At 42.4% G+C, this 19,988-nt stretch overlaps 1 protein-coding gene across 1 annotated transcript; it reads right to left on the bottom strand.

Annotated features, from left to right (window-relative positions):
* Nucleotides 1-16,030: 16,030 nt before the first annotated feature.
* On the bottom strand, nucleotides 16,031-18,055 carry LOC147698139 (uncharacterized). Its single transcript, XM_086933402.1, has one exon. The coding sequence runs from the start codon at nucleotides 18,053-18,055 to the stop codon at nucleotides 16,031-16,033; it is 2,025 nt and encodes a 674-aa protein (XP_086789528.1).
* Nucleotides 18,056-19,988: the final 1,933 nt, after the last annotated feature.

Raw genomic sequence — 19,988 nt, 5'->3', positions numbered from 1 at the left:
AAATTCCATATATAGTTATAAGCGCTAACTATATATCGCGCACCCGCAATCCACTGCTGATGATGTCACATATTACATCATTCATGACATGGTTAGTGACATCACTGATGACATCACTGATGACATCTCAAATGACATCACTGATGACATCACTGAAAACATCTCATTTGACATGACTGATAACATCACTGATGATATCATTCATGTGATAATACGATGAACCTCTTCAGACTCTAATATAACCTTAGATACAATCAGTGTAAACAGACACTCACAGACTGTCACTCATCCATGGAGTTACTCACACACCTAGTCAGTCATGCAAAGAATCAATCACACCTCCATTTCCTCAAATATACAGTTATACAAACTTTACTTATTCAAACATATACTAACACATATTTACTCTCTTATACAATACCTGATACAAGTTCACAATGATCCATACAGCCACTCACACATTCACTGGCTCTTATGCACAGTTATTTATATATGTTAACTCTCACATGTACTGTGTTTTACATATGTACTTACTTTGACATGTAGCACTGAGATATCCATTCACTCACCAATACACTCATGCACACAGTCAACCGCCCATACAGCTGTTTCCACATGCACTTTTGAAACCATACATCTAGTGAATCAACTGCTCACACATCTATGCACAGAGTCACACACCTCCCAGCTACCCACACACACACTCAGTATCCCATACAAATACTTGGGCAACCAATCAATAACCCATATAGTTACTCATATAGCTACTTATCAACACATGGAACAGTTTACAGAACAACAGACATAATGATGCACAAATTAAGACAGTTTAGTCACTAACCCATGCACTCAGTGAGACACATTTAATCACTCACTCATACAGTCAGTCATGCACCTACTAAATCCTTCATCCAGACACTTATATATCCACTCATTCTTCAATATGTAAGAGATATTTTAACTTTACAGAAACATACAGTCACTGGATGATGTCATCAGTGATGTCATCAGTGATGTCATTTGAGATGTCATCAGTGATGTCATCAGTGATGTCACTAACCATGTCATGAATGATGTAATATGTGACATCATCAGCAGTGGATTGCGGGTGCGCGATATATAGTTAGCGCTTATAACTATATATGGAATTTCAATGGTTTTATGCGAGTAAAATAAGGTTTTGTAAATGCAAATCCCTAACTATATATGGCCTAAAACCAATGGTTTTTTTATTGAATATATATATATATATATATATATATATATATATATATATATATATATATATATATTCACTGGAAAAACCTTAGGTTTCACACCAGTTATAGTTAGCTGGACATTTTACTCATACAAAACGATTGGAATTCCCCCGTTATAGTTAGTTGTACTCACTATAACTCGCGCGCCCGCAATCCACTGCTGATGATGTCACATACTACAGCATTCATGACATGGTCTGTGACATCACTGATGACATCACAAATGACATCTCAAATGGCATCACTGATGACATCACTGATGACATCATCCATGTGACAATCAAATTCACCTCATCACACACTAGTATAATCTTTTATCACTCACTGTAAAATAGAAAGTGCCATATTTGAAACCATTGACACACCAAAAGAAATTTCTAAATACCCACTCAATTATTCATAGAACTATACACACATCTAATCACTTACCTATAGATTCAGTGTTATATGCAGTGAATAATCAACAGAACACTATCAAATATACTTATACGCCTATTTCAACATTACACACCATATAAAGACATCCTTCTGACTTATGCAAGCAATTGATTATACTTACATTTACTCACCTACACACTTATATAAACACCACTTTGTCTATTTATATAGATAGTAACTCCCACTTAGTGTGTTATAAAATCACTATTACAAGTATACAGTTATCCATATAGTGACTCATACAATCACTAAGTCGTAGGCAAACTTAATTAGATATAACTGTCACATACACTCCTTTTTTTCAAGTTTAATGGAGATGTACCATTGAGAGAAATATTTCATCACCACCACACCCATAAACATATACACTCACTGAAACAACTGTTATAACATGTAGTCTTAACCTCATATACTTACTGAATGAACTATTCACAATTTGTTTGGCAATCACACACCCCCCACCAAACCACATAGACATTCATTTCCCCATACAAATACTCAGTTAAGAAACCAATAACAAATATAGTCTTTAACATAGCGATTAAGACAAAGCAATAAAGACTTTCACACAGTTTAATAACTACACATTATATATAGTGAGACTCTACAAATTAGTCAAAGAAGCAATCAATGACACTGTTACTAAATCCACCATCCACACATTTATATTTATATATCCACTCATTCTTCAATGCAAAGTAGTGTATTTATAAAACATATTTAAATATCAAAGCAAACCACATTCACTGGATGATGTCATCAGTGATGTAATTTGAGATGTCACCAGTGATGTCACTGACCATGTCATGAATGATGTAATATGTGACATCATCAGCAGTGGATTGTGGCCGGGCGAGTTATAGTGAGTACAACTAACTATACCGGGGGAATTTCAATGGCTTTGTATGAGTAAAATGTCCAGCTAACTATAACTGGTGTGAAACCTATGGTTTTTTCAGTGAATTTCACTGGTTTTTATAATGCTAATTCCTAACTGTAACGAGTGTGAAACCTATGGGGCCTTATTTACGAGTCCCTTACGCCTCCGGAACGTCACTTTTTGTGACGTTCCGTGGCATAGAAGACTGAGTGATATTTATCAGGCAGGACTAAGCCACTTTTTGTGGCGTAATCCTGCCTTATAAATATCAGTCCCTTTAACGCAGTCTCCTACGTTAAAGGGGCATGCAATGGGTGTTGCTGGGGACGCTCCCAGCAGCATCCATAGACTTGAGTAATTTATAGCATCCTCAAAGTCAGTGTTTCAAAAATACTAAAGTATAGGACATGATAATCCAAATCCAAATGTTTCTCAAGAAAAGTCATAAACCGTGTCCGTGGGTCATATCTGCCCAAACGCCGATATTCCGAACGATTTAAAATGAATTTTCTTGACAAACATTTGGATTTGGATTATCATGACCTATACTTTGGAATTTTTGAAAGACTGAATATGAGGATGCTATAAATTACTCAAGTCTTCCTGAATTGTGTGGGTAAAATTGATACCTAGTCACTTTGAATAGGAATGTACTTACGACTCGTCTAACATTTGGAAGAAATATCTAGTTATATGACAACAGGATACCGACATAAATTGAAGGAAATAAGAACGCCGTGAAGAAGTTCTGTTGTACAGAACGCAATGCGTCGGCTGGCTGTGGTACATAAACTTAAGGAAAATAAAAGCATTTGAATATACACCAAGATTCAGCGCTTCAATATGGACTCTAAGTGATATGATTTGATTGGACTTGTTGTGCAAGTGGTGCTGTGCCAAACTTTGGAATATTCTCCACTACTCTCTACTACTCACTCTCTACTACTCCACTACTCTCTAATACTCACTCTCTACTACTCATTCTCTAATACTCTACTACTCTCTACTACTCTCTCTCCACTACTCACTCCCTACTTCTCACTATCTACTACTCTCTACTACTCACTCTCTACTACTCTCTACTACTCACTCTCTACTACTCTCTCTACTACTCACTCTTTACTACTCACTCTCTACTACACACTCTCTACTTCTCACTCTCTACTACTCTCTACTACTCACTCTCTACTACTCTCTCGCTAATACTCACTCTACTACTCACTCTACTACTCACTCTCTACTACTCTCTACTACTCACTCTACTACTCACTCTCTACTACACTCTACTATTCTCTCTCTGCTATTCCCTCTCTACTACTCACTCTCTACTACTCTCTACTACTCACTCTCTACTACTCACTCTCTACTACTCTCTACTACTCGCTCTTTACTACTCTGTACTACTCACACTCTACTGTTCTCTACTACTCACTCCACTACTTACTCTCTACTACTCCCTACTACTCACTCTCAACTACTCACTCTCTACTACTCTCTACTACTCATGCTACTATTCACTCTACTACTCTCTACTACTCACTCTCAGCTACCCTCTCTACTGCTTTCTACTACTCTCTACTACTCACTCTCTACCTTTTATTACTCACTCTCTACTCTCTACCTCTCTCTACTTCTCTCTTTACTAGTCTCTACCTCTCTACCTCTACCTCTCTACCTCTACCTCTCTACCTCTACACCTCTACCTCTACACCTCTACCTCTCTACCTCTCTCTACACGCACAAATATGCACATATATGCAAATATATGCATATGCATTTATAGATATGTATGTGTATATATATATATACACACATATATAAACATATATAATCTGCATATCTATATAAATACAAATATAAATGCATGCATACCTATACATATAAGCATACATATGCATGTTATTTACATGAAAGTTTGAAAAACACTAATAAAAGCAAAGCTAAAAAGCCACCTAATTACAAACAGAATGGCTTTACCTTAAACGAGGGCGAGATCTATTGCATTTTCAATGCTTGTTTACTTTGGTTTCATCAAGAAGGCATTCAGATGTGTCACACATTTGCCATATATTCTGAATGTTAGCACTCTAGTTGCTCATTAGATCACTGTAGTAAAGCTACTGGTCACCAGGGAAGTCTGCTGCTGGTATTCAAAGTGCATGTTTCAGTCTGCATGTCAGAATTTTGTAATGAAATAGAAGATGATTTGAGAAGTCAAAATGTGCCCTCATTTTTCTTTCATCAGTACTAATCATCATTTCTATGGCAAAATGAACCCCCTCATTTTGTTCCTTTGCAAATTAAATGTTTTAAGTATTACCACTTTATTCCAATCAAGATGACTTCAGGTGTGCCATAATTTTGTCATAAGTAAGACTGTTAGCATTCTAGTTGTTCTTTAGAACACTCTGGGACATTCTGTCATTGGGCTATATTTGGGCTACATCTGGGGGATATTTGTGCTACATTTGGGCTCTTTTGTCTCTGTGGCCATCTTGGAAGACTTATTTGTTATGAAGTTTCCTAATTTCCTCATTTACTACAGTCTCCTCAGTAGGAAATACTTTCAGTTTTCTACTTTGATTCCAGAAAGAAGACATTCAGATGTGACACACATTTGCCATAAATTCAGAATGTTAGCACGCTAGTTGCTTATTAGATCACTGTAGTAAAGCTACTGCTCACCAGGGAAGTCTGCTGCTGGTATTGAAAGTGCATGTTTCAATCTGCATGTCAGAATGCTTTAATAAAATAGAAGAGGATTTGAGAAGTCACTCAAAATGTGCCCTCATTTTTCTTTCTGAAGCACTAATCATACTTTCTATGGCAAAATGAACCCCCTCATTTTGTTGCTTTTTAAATTAAATGTTTTCAGACTTACCACTTCATTCCAATCAAGATGGCTGCAGGTGTGCCATACTTTTATCATAAGTAAGACTGTTAGCGCTCTAGTTGTTCTTTAGAACACTCTGGGACATTCTGTCATTGGGCTATACTTGGGCTACATCTGGGTGATATTTGGGCTACATTTGGGCTCTTTTGTCTCTGGTGGCCATCTTGGGTGAATACATGTCAGAATTTTTTTAATGAAATAGAAGAGGATTTGAGAAGTCACTCAAAATGTGCCCTAATTTTTCTTTCTGCAGCACTAATAATACTTTCTATGGCAAAATATACCCCCTCATTTTGTTACTTTTTAAATTAAATGTTTAAAAAGTTACCACTTTATTCCAATCAAGATGGTTTCAGGTGTGCCATACCTTTGTAATAAGTAGGACTGTTAACGCTCTAGTTGTTCTTTAGAACACTCTGGGAAGCTGCAGTAGAGCACAAAGGATTCAACTGACAGTCTCTGTCCTTGTTGGATGTACATGTTTTACTGAGAATGTCAGACTTCATTCTCACATGACTGAGAAAGATAATGTGAATTTACAGAAAATATCCTTTCAGTTTAGCTTATAGATCCCCTTCCAAACCACTGTGTGAAAAGCATGAGATAATAGTTTTCTTTCAAACATGATTCATGATATCCCAGCAGAAGGCTTTTTCATATGGTAAAATCACCTTAGGACACACCACAATTCCTAAAATGAGTATGGTACCATCAACTAAGGATTTATAATGTAACTAAAGTCCTAAAACCTTCTATTAACTGCAATGCTTTTTAATGAGGTGCTATCATGTATGTTCGTCCAAAAATGGCTGCCAACACTTCTTGGATGAAGTGATGATAGCCAATCAGATCTCACGATGAGATGTGTAGTTAGGCTTCGCCTAGATGTATATATATATTTTTCTTTTGATTTTCTCAGGAACTACTGGAGGGATTTACACCATTTAACCAAAAGTGTGATCTGCGTACCAGACCCTACCATTTTCCCAAATTTGGTGTAATTCCGTTCAGCGGTTCGGCCTGTAGCCGTGTCTAATCGTCCTATGGAAATTAACATAGGGAAAACACGTTTTGGGCCCCTCCTTTTTTCTCGGTCCCCGCTTGACGAATCTTCCCAAGACTTTCAGGGAAGGAGCGGAGCGGATCGGGCCATCTTTCATTGAGAAATTCGCGAAGATTCAACAACCGGCGCCAAAGTTATTCCCAATAGAAAGTTGTGGATTTCCTATGGAAACTAGGTCCTAACTATAACTACCTACTGGCGACCGCCAGTAGGAGATATATATATATATATATATCGAGAGAGAGAGAAAGAGAGTGTTTGTAAAGCATGAACAGGACCCAAGAGCATCAGAGGGCTGTACTGGAAAGGGGCAGAGCTATGCTGCAAATGAAGATGGCGGCTCCTTCATGAAACTCCAAAGCTCTCCACTATGTTACCTTCCACGCACCTGCATGCCAAGTGGACCTCCCTGCTTCTGACACCCATTTGAGATGTTTTGGAATGAGCCCACGCTGTAGGGGACCTGCGTGGTCTGTAAGGCCCCAGCCTTGCTTCACTCTCACACAGCAGCCAACCGCACCATCCTGTGCTTGATTACAGCCACTTGTCGACTCGGGTGGTCCTGGTGCTGCCTATGGGCCACTCCTGGCACTCCATCATCTGGGCACGCTTTCCCGGTGTCACCTCAGGCCTTAATGGTGTGGTGCTTATGCTACCTGCTCCTCTACCTGGTAAGCTGCCGCTCACAAACATCCACCCGCAGCTCGCTGTCCATCATGCAGAGAAAGCAGGACCCATCTGAGCTGTGATAGCCTGGGAGATAGTACTGGGACCTGCCTCTGAATGTGTGCCCACAGTTTTGGAGCAGCTTGCTCTGCAGACTTCCTGAGGATCACAAGGCCTTAGATCTACCTCCTTCACCTTTGGCGCTCTGTCACTCCTGGCCTCAAACAACACAGTGGTACTAGTTGCTGTTGGCAGGTCATGCCTTGGAAGCCACCATCTGGGGTCCCCTTGAGGTTCCTCTTTTGGCTTGTGTTAGGCAGTGCTGGTGCTGCCAGTGTACCTAGCCCAGTAAGCTGCCGTCCGGAATTTTCTTGCACAACCTCCATCGTCACCTGCATGACATCTCTGGGACTAGCCTGCTTGGAGCCAGTGACGGCCTTTGAATGCCCCACATACCATTATGAAGGCCTCCTGGGCCCAGCTGATTGGAGAACAACACAAACAAATTGTGGAAGGCCATTAGTTTTGACTGGACAACTCCATGAGGTGCTGGTGCGGCCGGTGGACTCACCATCGGCAAGCCGCTAGTGTTTCTCTCTAGAACCCCAAAGGACTTGTCCAACCCTTGCTCCCTATAGACTCCAGTCATAGGACTGACTCCTAGAATCTATTACACTCCCGCCACCTCAGAAACAGGCCCCAGAACTGCTCAGTGAGGCCCTTTGGTTCCTCCCTGATATCCACAAACAGTCATTCACTGCTGGCACGTGTGACACCCTTTTCACCTATTGGGGTAGGGGAAACCTCTGCCCTCACACACTTCCTGTGCTGTAACCTTTCCCTGCACTTATGGCTTGGGGCAAAGCAACATGCCAAGTCACCTTCATTGAGTCTAACTGGGCTGCTAAACATCTGCCTGCCTTGCCTTCCACATCTACCTTGGAAGTAACCCCAGATTCCATAATGAGTTTTTCAAAGTGCATATAGGCCTCCATTGCCATGGTTGAATCCGCATCCACAGAAACGAATGCAAAACTCAAACTCTTGAAAGGTGACTTGACTCCACTGCGATACTGCCTGGATACCATGGAATACAAAGTGGATGAGCCTGATATGTGAGTGATGGAGACACTAGCCTGGAGCACTGAACTCTGGAACACACAGAAGAAGTTGACACACCTAGAAGATAGCAGTTGTGGAAATAATGTCCATATGTTTGAGGTCCCTTAATAAGCAGACATGCAGAATCTCCCTCAGTTTCTCCAATCTTTCGTTATGCAGTTGTTTAGCTGGACAGTCTCCTTCCGGCTAGGGTTTGGATGTGCACATTGCGCTGCCTCCCGTTCCTTCTGAGGACGTCAGGGTTCAGGTCCGATCATTTCCTGCCTTCTCCACCACCAGCAGGTGAAGATGGTCCTTTTAAAGGCTTGCACACATGACTGTATAATAATAGCAACAGGATTTCCTTCTCAGTGGACTACGACTTTGAGACCACATATTGCAGAAAATGTTCCTGGTTCTGCGTCAGATGCGCCGGAAATTGGACCTCGGGTTTCAACTGATGGAGCCAGCCACCATGTTGGTAACTGTTAATGGTAGGGTCAAGGAATTCCAGGATCTAGCTGAACAGGAGCTTTGAGGGGAATATATGGAAACCTAATGGCACAAATCTATGGATAGTACCTCGCTTCCTTCTCTTCTACCACCAGTGCTGCCCAAGGAAGCAAGTGCCAGGGCCAGAGATTTGGAAAGAGACCCCCGTTGGATCATCAGCATAATAGGGTTAAATTCGGTTCTTCTCATAAGCATTGGTTCTTGCCCATTATTGGATGGGTGAAGACTGCTATTCACCCCATTCCCCCTAGCCCGATTGCCTCTCCTCTTTTCTCCTTTGGAGAGATGAACACCCGTGGTCATCTATCACCCCCATCGAAAGTCAGGCTGACCCTCATTCCCTGCCCCTGGCCCCCCACGGTATAATTTAATATGCCTCAACATCTACTGCAAATCTGTCTCTGATCGTTCAAGGTGAAAGGCATGACCCACTTTATCAAACATCAAAGGACTCATGCCTAGAAATCCCTAGAAATCCGTATTCATTCTTAGGCTCTGAACAGGTAGCTATTGTGCTTATGTAGGAAAGGCATCTCACAGCAGAAGAATCTGGGACACTTAAATTCAACTGTGTGGTTGCGGTCCACTTTTCAACAAATTCTGATGAGGACCTGCCCATGACCCGCACTGACACATCTCTCCTCAGGAAGAATAGGGTCACAATTTGGTTCCAAAAACAACTCCAGGTTCAAAACCTGAAATCATTGTTGGATGACCATAGATGATATATTTTTGCACTAATTAAAATTTATGACTGAATCTTGATCATCGGTTCCATATATACCCCTGTGGGTGTGACGCGCCTATGACTCGTCATTGATGATGATTGGGATTTGATTCTGGATCATCTTCTGGATAAATTGGACAGACCAGATATATGATGTGCCAATGACCGGGTGGTGCTCTGTGACTTGATGGATGGTCATTCTTCCATGACGTATGGTGCTTACTCCATCCTGCACATTGAGAATATACATATCTTTTTCCAGTCCATGCTTCGGAATCATATCTAAGCTTCTTTCTGACAAATACTATGGCCCCTGCTATTGACCCTGACATGCCACATCGCTATTGGAGTGATCTTGGTTCACGCCTCCATCGCCCTCACTCTGGATCTGCGCTTGACACTGCCCATGTCCCGCACTTGGCATCTGAATACCTCATGGCTCAAACATAAAGAGGAGTAATCCGAACTGCAGGCCTACCTACATGATTACCTAGAGCTAAAAAAAACTGACGGTAACCTCCAAGCAACTCCTCTGGGTGCGGGGAAGCATACTTCCAAGGTATGCTGAAGAGAGCTGCTGGTATTGCACACTCTAAGGCTATTTCTATGAGGGCTGGATTAGAAAAGGATGTTCATATCCTCCTGGAGAAGTACCAAGACCACCCTACTCCTATCTGTCTGTGGACCCTCATGGCAAAAACACAAACTCAACAGTGTGTACACAATGGTGGCTGAATAGGCACTGTCCTGCAAATGGCAAAACATCTATAAACATGGCAAAAAAGCAGAGCGCCTTTTGATGAGACAAATAAAACAACGGGAAGCATGAATGGCAATCCCGGTTATTTGGATGGCAGCTGAACCCCTCCTGGTTCACCTGCTGGATATTGTGCAGGAATTTTCCACTTTTTATACAGCATTTTCAATGACAGACTGGCCAGCTGACACCAGATGGGAGCATGCCTTCATGTCCAACATCCAGCTCCCACCCTTCCTGTGAGTGACCAGGGTTAGACTGTGATTTGACCATTTCAAAAAAGGAGGCTGCTGAGGCCATCAAATCCTTACATACAGCCAAAACACCCAGAGAAGCTGTTTTCCCTCTGGAAATTTACAGGGCTACCCATGACCTGACATTCCACTCATACCTGCCACGCTACAGAAAGGTATGTCCATTGGTTCTCTTAATCCTGAATTCAAAAGATCACCTCTGCTGTGCCAAATACTGTCCCATTTCACTTGCTGTCTTAGGCTAAGGTCCTGGCCAACAGACTGGGACAAGTGATGAAGTCTCTGACACATGACAACCAGGTGGGTTTCATCTGAAACCAATCGTCCACCTGTGTATACTGGCGCTCATCATATGGTCAACCAAGTCAGATCCAGATAAAAAACAGCTACTCTCCCTCGATGTGGAGAAAACCTTTGACTGTGTCAAATGGCCCTACCTATTCTGCATCAAGGCTAGATTTGCAATTGGCCCCAAGGTCATCCAGATGGTTCAGTGCCTCTGTCAAGCTCCTATGATGTTGTTCAACTGTAACAGCATCTTCTCTGGTCCAATACCCATAACTCGGGACACCAGGCAAGGATGTCCCCTGTCACACCTCAACTTCCACCGGGTGCGGGAGTCCCAGGCCATAGCTAGCAGATCCTTTTTTTTTTTTTTTTTTTTTTATTGACAAATTCATAGTTAATACATAAGATTCAAAAATAAACAGAAGTAGGTACAGCAGATGATCACATAGCTTAATTAACAGAACAATTTATACAATATCAAGTGGGATAATAACACCAGAGAGGAAAGAGAAAAAAAAATGAAAAATAAAAATAAAAAATGACAACAGAAAAATATAAGCAGATTAAACGATCAGGAATCTGAGAAACAAAAGAGATGTCCATTAATCATCGGCAGAACCTAATTGGCGAACCTCATTTGTGTACCATCTTGTAATCGGGTCCCAAATCTGTGCTCCTATTGCTTTCATTTTTCTCCCCCTAGTAGCATATATTGCGATTTCTTGTTTATAGATTGCAAGAAAGCGACTAAGCCACATATGAAAAGTAGGGGGGTCTACGTCTTTCCAGCGAGCTGCCAAAATGATACGAAGTACAGCATACCCCAGAAAAACTACCGCTTGCTCCTCTTTATTATGACCCAGTGAGTCATCGTGGCCTAGTATACAGAGAGTTGGTGAGTCCCTTATCTGACGTCCAAAGACCTGAGCCCAGAACTCCAACATCATGGTCTTTAACCGCCTCAACTCCGAACATTCTGAGAACATGTGAAGTAGATTGGCCAGTGGCTGTTTGCATCTTGGGCAGTTGTCGTCGGCCCGAAGACCCCAACCAAATAATTTTGCGGGTGTATAGTATAGGTTGTATACTGTTTTATAATATTGTGCTCTTAAATTTGAGGCTATAAAGTATTTTGTAGATAGCGCTAGTGAAAGATCGATATCAACATTAGGATTTGCCAGTTTTACAGCCCAAGATTGTTCTGTTTTTTCGATATCATCAGGGAGATTACCCGTAAGAATCTGATACAGAGTCCCTATTCTTGTCGTTTTCTTACCAATAGCTTCAAGAAGTGGGAGTCTGTCTCGTATTATTATTGGAAAAGCATTGCGGATACATGACAGTATTTGAAAATATTTAAGAAAATCTTGCGTAGGGACACGATATTTTTCTTGAAAATATTCAAAAGATATAGGGATATTATGTCCTAATATGTCGCCAACTGTATTGATACCTAGATGTTCCCACCTCTGCGAGGTAGCATCATTAAGGGATGGGGGGATGATCTTACTATGCCAAAGAGGAGTATATCTTGTAAAATTGGGAATTGATAGGTATTTAGAGATTGCTTTCCAACCCACCCATGCGTCTAAGACTGTCTTCAATTTGATTTTTTTATAGTATGAAGGCTCTACCTGTCTTAAAAAGAGCCCTTTACACTTATCACCGAGACTAAGTTCATAGATCGATGGAATATATAGGTCTGGGGGCGTATAGGTATTAGTTTTTTTATCCGTAAGCAGGGGATCCATAGATTGTATCAGTGTTGCCCAGAGGTATAATTTTAGATTGGGGATAGCTAGTCCCCCTCTATCCTGTGGAAGCGACATTAAGCGGAGGGATCTTCTTATCTTTCCGTAGCTCCATATAAATTTAGATATAGCAGACTCAATAGTCTTAATGAAGTTATCTCCAGCTAGCAACGGGATCGCTCTAAAAAGGTAGAGGACCCTCGGGAAGATATTCATTTTAATATAGTTAGCCCTCCCAATTATAGATAGATGTAAGTTGTCTATTCTTTTGAGGTCTATTTTAATTTTATCAGTGAGGGGAGTGTAGTTCAAATGGATAATTCTCTCCACTTTAGTAGTAAGGCGTATGCCTAAGTATGTAGCTTCTTCAACTTTGAGAGCACTTTCATAATGGATATTATCAGTAGCTAACACCATGGTTTTGTCCCTATTTAACGAATATCCTGAATATGTGCCAAATGCCTGGGTAATTGATTCGATTTCCAGGATTGCCACCGTGGGGTTGTTAGTTACAACGGCAATGTCATCCGCATATGCCATGACTTTGGTGGAATATGGCCCTATTTTAATAGGCTGTATTAAAGGGGTCAAAAGTAGTTTCTGAATAAGGGGGTCTATGTATAGTGCGAACAGGATCGGGGAGCATGGGCATCCCTGTCTTGTACCTCTATGTACCTTGATAAGCTCTGACTCATTGCCACATATAGAGATTTTTGCACTAGGATCGATATATAAGGCTTTGATGGCTCTGATGAATTTGTATCCAAAATTCTTTCGTTCTAATATGTTCCAGAGAAACTGCCATGCTACTCGATCAAAAGCCTTTTCGGCATCGAGGAGAATCATCGCCATCTCGCCCCCCGTGGTTCCCATGATATCAAAAAGGGTAGTGGCTCTCCGGGTATGATCTGTAGTGCCCTTTCCTTTCCGGGTATAAATCCGTGCTGCCAGGGGGATACGAGATGTTTGATAACCCCGTTCAGTCGGTTGGCTAGTATTTTTGAGTAGAGCTTTGAGTCAGAGTTTATCAGGGATATCGGTCTGTAAGATGATGGAAGCTGAGATGGTTTACCTTTTTTGTGAAAAATTATAATATTCGTTAGTTTTCCAGGAGTCTGGTGGGGCGGAGTGATACTGCACTCCGAGAAAGAGATCTAACAATAACGGAATTATTTGTTTACCTAGGATTTTATACAGTTCTAGTTCTAGGGGGATTTTGTCGGGGCCTGCCGCCTTACCATTGGAAAGTTCGGATAAGGCAATCTCTACCTCAGAATAGGTAATTTCTCTCTCGAGTATTATTTTGATCCTGTCATCTATCCTAGTATTTATGTCTTGGTCTGGGAGCCAGTTGTTCAAAAATGACGTGATGTCCGAGTCCAAATTTGTCAGATCGCTATGATACAATTTCTTATAATATTTTTGAAATATGTTTAGGATATCCTGCTTGGATGTATATTCCTTGGCTTCATATTCAATCATCTTTATATTGCCTTGTGATTGTTTTTGGCGTGTTCGTAATGCTAGGTGTTTGCCTACATTCTCCCCTGATTCATATAGCTTATTTTTATTAGCTTGATAGGTTTCGGCTGCTTTTTGGATCAAGGTGTTATTAATTTCATTTTTTAATATCAGTATTTTTTTAGAGGTTTCAGATGTTGGGACCCCCTGGCCTATCTGAGTGGCATGGAGTGTCTCAAGATCAGAAAGTTCCTCCATGAGCTGTGTATTAATATTGTCTTCCCGCTTCTTTTTATTGGCGACAAATGAGATAGTTTCTCCCCTTATTGCCGCTTTAAAACAGTCCCAGACCGTTACTCGTGACGCGCTAAAGCGGTTACAATCGAAAAAGCCCTGTGCCCAATTTTTCATATGTGTTATGAATTCCTGATTAATCAAGAGTCTTCTGTCAAAGGTCCAATTACACTTTGGTTTAACCAATTCGGGGAGATCAAAGACAAAGGTGAGCGCATTGTGGTCCGAAATTGTTTTAGGGGACTTGATCATATCAATCATTACCAAGCCCTCTAACGATGACATGATGTAGTCGATCCGGGAATATATATTGTGGGGGTAAGAAAAGAATGTATGACCGTCCGTCTTTTTGCCTGACTGAACCCACATATCTAGTAAGTTATGGGTTTCCATTAATTGCCTAAGTGCGCTAAATACCTTTGGTTTGCGTCCTTTATAATTCAGAGTGAAACTGTTATTGATGAATACGCCTATATCTATGTTGAAATCCCCACAAAAAATTAAGGAGCCTGTCCAGGAGGCCAGTTCTATCTCTAACTCTTGGAAGATGGTGGGATCATCCATATTTGAGCCATAGATTGCGCATATTGTAAGACCGCATTCTAGTTGAGCTATCGCCCATCTGCCATTCTTATCCGCTAATCTGCGAGTCGGGGGGCCCATAATAGGTTTAGCTAAAATAGCTATCCCTCTAGTTTTAGAGGATTGGGTTGTGGCTACCAGCAGATTATATCCAGGTAATTTAAGTAATTCCCTATCAGCAGTTACAATATGAGTTTCTTGCAGGCAAAGTATGTCTACTGGATTCTGGCGTGTTAGTTGGAATAGTTGAGCCCTTTTACTTTTATCGTTTAAACCTGCCACGTTCCATGAACATAAACTCACTCTCCCCATTTAAAAAAAAATACGTTCAACCTGGTTTCCATATATCGACCAAATGAGCTGTAGCTAGCGTCAAAAATTATAATGTCTCTTGTTTCTCTGCCATATTTGTTGTAATCCACAAATAATATTTGCATATACTTTACTTTGCGAATGAATTTGCGAATGAATTTGTACATTTTTTTGCATTTTCCCCCACCCCCTTTCCCCCTCCCACCCCTTGACTGCCCTCCCCCACCCCCCCCGCCTCTCCCCCAGTGAGGCATTTAGACTCTAGCTAGAGTCTGTTGTGATGGAGAGACATCGCTACCCAGTGTCACCCATATAGACTTATATCTTATAAAGTCCTTTTAGAGGGCATAAGATAGGAGAAAATACATGATGAGAATAGAATAGAGAAAAAAAAAAGGAGAGAAAGAAAAAAAGCAGTAGTGAGTAAGATAGAGCCAGAGAACTAAGAGAGCAAACAGTGTGACCCATTATAGAACTTTTATATAGAGAGCTAAAAAAATCCTGTCTGGAGAGTGTGATATCGTTTAGTTAGAGGAATTAGATAGGACTTAGATAGCCCACATGCTAGCACCCTAGGGATTTCCTTTTTTTTTTTCCCCACCTTTTTCTTCTTTTTTTTTTTTTTTTTTTTAAGAATATTTAGTAACTAATTGGTGGCTATCTCACAAAGACGTTATCTAATTAATAGCCTTGACTAGGTGTGCTGTTTCCCTCTTGTTCCCTCTAGTTCCCTCTAGTCCCCCCTCTTTTTAAGGCAGTAAGGCCCAACGTTATAGTGAAAAAGTACATCTCTAGTTCATGCTGTCAAGAAAGTCTTTTGCTTTGATTTCTGAAGTGAAAAACTTAGCGTGGCCCTTATAGATGACTTTCAGAGTTGCCGGGTTATTCAGGTACACCTGGGCCTTTTTCTCCAAGAAAGGCTTAATCAGTTGACGAAGCCGCCACCTCCGCTCCACCGTGGTGTGGCAGAAGTCGGGTCTAACAAAATAGGAAATTTCACCTCTTGTCCGATGAGCATCTGGTCTTGCTTTCTCGGCAATAGCTTGGCGGAGGAGGAAATTTCCAAAGTACACTAAGATAGCCCTTGGATATTTAGACTGTTCCTTTGTGGCCCTTAAAGTAAATGGAGTTCTGTGGGCGCGTTGCACCTCTAGCTCCCAGTTCCAGGTGGAAAGTTCAGGGAGCGTATCCTTGAAAAGCTGGATTACAAACATACGCACATTTTCACCCTCAATTTTTTCCGGAACACCAAGTACTCGGAGGTTGTTGCGTCGCATGCGATTTTCCATTTCCTCCAGTTTCCACCTGACGTCTTTTAATTCAGCATCATGAGCATCTACTTGTTCCTTTACAGCTGTGGCTTCAGCCTCATTTACCACTATGCGGTCCTCCATGTCGGTCATTCTTGCATTTGATGCAGCCACTGATTTAGAGAGTTTGCGTACAACTCCCTGGACTTTATGAAGTGCTTGTTGAGCCCTGCGCCCATCTTTTGACGTCTGTTCCCTATGGGAGGCAATTGCCTGAAGCACTGTGTCCATGACAGATGTCAAGGTGGCATTTTGCTGGTCAAAAAAAGGGGAACTATCGCTATGGGGTCTGGAGGGAGGATCCTGCATGCTAGTATGAGGAGATTGGGCCCTAGGGCGACCACTAGCACCAAGGTGGCCTTTTTTCTTTTTTAGCACTGTGTGCCTCCTGTGTCTGCCCATAACTACGTCCGGATCACTATCTTGTGAGCTTGCATCCGTGTTTGTACAGATTTCTGAGTCAGATTGGGAATCAGAGAGAGAGTAGGAGTCTGAGTTGATGTCTTGGTCCTGAAGCAGTATAGACTCCTCCGCACCTTCAGAGATGGTAAAAAACTCTGATGGTTCCTTGTCTGTATCTGACGCTAAGCCTGACCCCAATTTGAAGTCAGTTGCACACTGCCCATCATTTAGATGCTGCCGAGCGATGGTAGTCTCCTTACCCAAGCTGGACGTAACTGTCTCGAAGGGGGTTGTGCATGCCTGGGGATGCACTGGAACTGGAACTGATTCAAGAGAGTTAGGCTCGACAGGCTCGACAGAAGAAACAGAAGGAACATCACTGTGGAGGGTGTGCGTAGCCTGTGTTGGTTGAGGTACTGGTGTGGATGCAGGCCTTACCTCCTTATGAATCGATGCCAACCCTTGCTGAGAAGATACCAGCCCCGCTGATGTAGGTGCTATTTGCATTGTGGATTTTAATGGTATTGGTGGCATTGCCTCTGTGCCAGGTGGCCCCCCATCCATTTGGGCCTGTGTATCTGATTGTCGCTGTGCGGTGGTATCAGCTGCCTCTTCAGCCTCTTCAGCCTCTTCAGCCTCAGAAGGGGTCGGATCTGCCGATTTTCTGGCCTCTGTTGCCTCCGTCGGTTTTGAGCGTTGTGAAGCCTCAGGGACTTCAATGGGAACCACTGTACCGGGCTCCAAAGCAAACACTGCCTGGGGAGAGAGCAGCGAATCAGGGCCGGCGGGAACTGCGGGAGCGGCAGCAATCACCGTCCCGCTCTTTGCGTGGTGAACAGGGGAGGAAGAAACAGCTGCTCCGGCGGGTAGTTTTCGCAACAGGTCCACCACAGACGGCCCTGGCCCGGGCCCCGGTGTAACGGGAGTCTTTGCCAACTTGGACTGACCTCGCTCTCTCTTGTGCGGTTGCTGTTCAGGGCAGGCTCCTTCCTCCGATACAGAGCCGCAGGTACGCCTTGCCGCAAGCTTCTGATCCCGGATAGCCTGTTTAGCCGCTCGGGCTTTGGAGGCAGCAGTACCCGATGCGGGATTTTTTGGTGCCATCTTTGCAGGGATACTGGCGCCGGTCCGGATGGAGGGACTCTCTGTACCTCTCTGTGCCTCACTGCCTTCGCTCAGAGCGCTCAGAGCATTTGGAAGATGGTGCCAGGAGAGAAGCCTCAGCAGCGCGTAACCGAGCACCGAGGCCACCAGGTGCAGAGATGGATGAGGCCGGTCTGCTATAGAAGGAGAATCAGATGCCAGGTAAGCTCCACGCATATTACTTCTTTCCTCCCGGATATGAGTTCATTCATTCATTATATCTTTCTGCCACCAACGCGGATATAGGTCATTCTCATGTCATTCTCATAAAAAGGAGATAGCCCTTTCGGTTTTCCCAGGCACTGGGCAGAGGGTGTCTCACAGCGGTCTAGGGAGCCGCCGCCATCTTGCCTCAGCTGCCGAATTTTCCAGGCAAGGATGTCCCCTGTCACACCTCAACTTCCACCGGGTGCGGGAGTCCCAGGCCATAGCTAGCAGATCCTTAGCAAACATTTCAGGTATTGAGACATTGGTAGGGGAATTGAAACTACTGCTGTAAGCAGAAGATATCCTTTTGACCCTAGCCAACTTGGGAGCTCTCATGGACATGGATCTTGTGAGCTCTTTTGCTAACTACTCAAGGTTCAAGATTTTTATTAGAGATTTAGACCTTACATTGAGATTTACAAATATAAAATACATCTATTAATGCAGCTTAAAAAAGAGCCAAAAAAGGAAAAAATATTACAGAAAATGTATTCATTGACAGGACAATTTATCATCTCCATAGCAGCTTTAGCTGTTGTAATTCCATTTTTTTAAAGAGTGGTTTTAAAAATCTCTGTTGGTGGAGCCTTAAAACAGGACAGACAAAATATAACATGTTCGACAGTCTGTATACCTTAAAACATAAAGTGCAAATTCTTTCCTCCCAAATTACATTCTGCCATGCATTCTTCACTGTTTTCAATGGTAAACACTTCTTTGGTTACAGAATTAACTGGAACAAGATGGAGGCAACGCCATAGAACCCCAGGCCTTGGATTCTTTGTCCCACTTTCCAGTGACATGGCTGCCAAATGGACCCAGCATTCTGAGCTTGTTACTGCATGGGGATTTCTGTGCTATGATGCAGAAAAATGTCTCCCAGCTCCTGGAATCAATTAAAAAGGGCCAAATGGTCAACATTCCACCTCTCTCTCTCTGGGGAAGAGTCCAAACTGTTAAATTGGTGACTCCCCTAGATTTAATTACCTGTTTGGAATGCTTCCTTTTAATATACTCCCTTGTCTTCTCTTGCGGATTGACTCTATGATTAGCAAATATGTCTTGGGCTCTTTGCCTCCGAGACTTACTTCTGCCAAACTCTATGCCTCTATATCCTCTGGGGACCTATTACTTCCTCACTTTTGGTCCCATTATAGGGCCTAGCACTTATCCAAAATGGCGTACCATCTTCTTCCACATAGCAAATTTCCTCAGTGGGTCAGGATTAAAAGAAGCCTTCACAACAACACTTAGGGCTTTTCGGTCTTCTGCGCAGAACCACAGGCATCGCAGGATCCACGCAATCCCATGTTAATAGAAATGAATGTAATCTGGAAATCTACCCATCCCTCCTGATGGAAGATGTTTTCGTACATGCGAAAGCATCTTTATGGCACAATGGATCAATCACAATCAATTGCTTGCCGATGTCCTGGACAGACTGGTCCCAAACAGGGATTTTAGAGATTCATCACCACCTGACTGCAGATACTCCTAAGTCCTTTGAGAGCCTTGTTGTGGCCTACCACCTCACACACTCCCACTTCTAGAGGTATCTCCAACTATGTCTTTGCATCTACTCACAAATGTGCGAGGGGGACTGCCCCCCACTCCACTCACAGTAGGGCTCCAACCAAAAAACTTGTTTCTGGACTTTCTGGTCAATATGTGTCTAGATTGTTTTCTG

The sequence above is a fragment of the Lissotriton vulgaris genome, chromosome 8 (assembly GCF_964263255.1).
Source record: "Lissotriton vulgaris chromosome 8, aLisVul1.2, whole genome shotgun sequence".
NCBI classification, from domain to species: domain Eukaryota; kingdom Metazoa; phylum Chordata; class Amphibia; order Caudata; family Salamandridae; genus Lissotriton; species Lissotriton vulgaris.
The sequence above is the reverse complement of the archived record's forward strand: the minus strand, read 5'-3'. Positions and strand labels throughout refer to the sequence as shown.

What these genes read in the sequence shown, in the direction of transcription:
- LOC147698139 (XM_086933402.1), bottom strand. Translation starts at nt 18,055, where the DNA reads ATGGCACCAAAAAATCCCGCATCGGGTACTGCTGCCTCCAAAGCCCGA.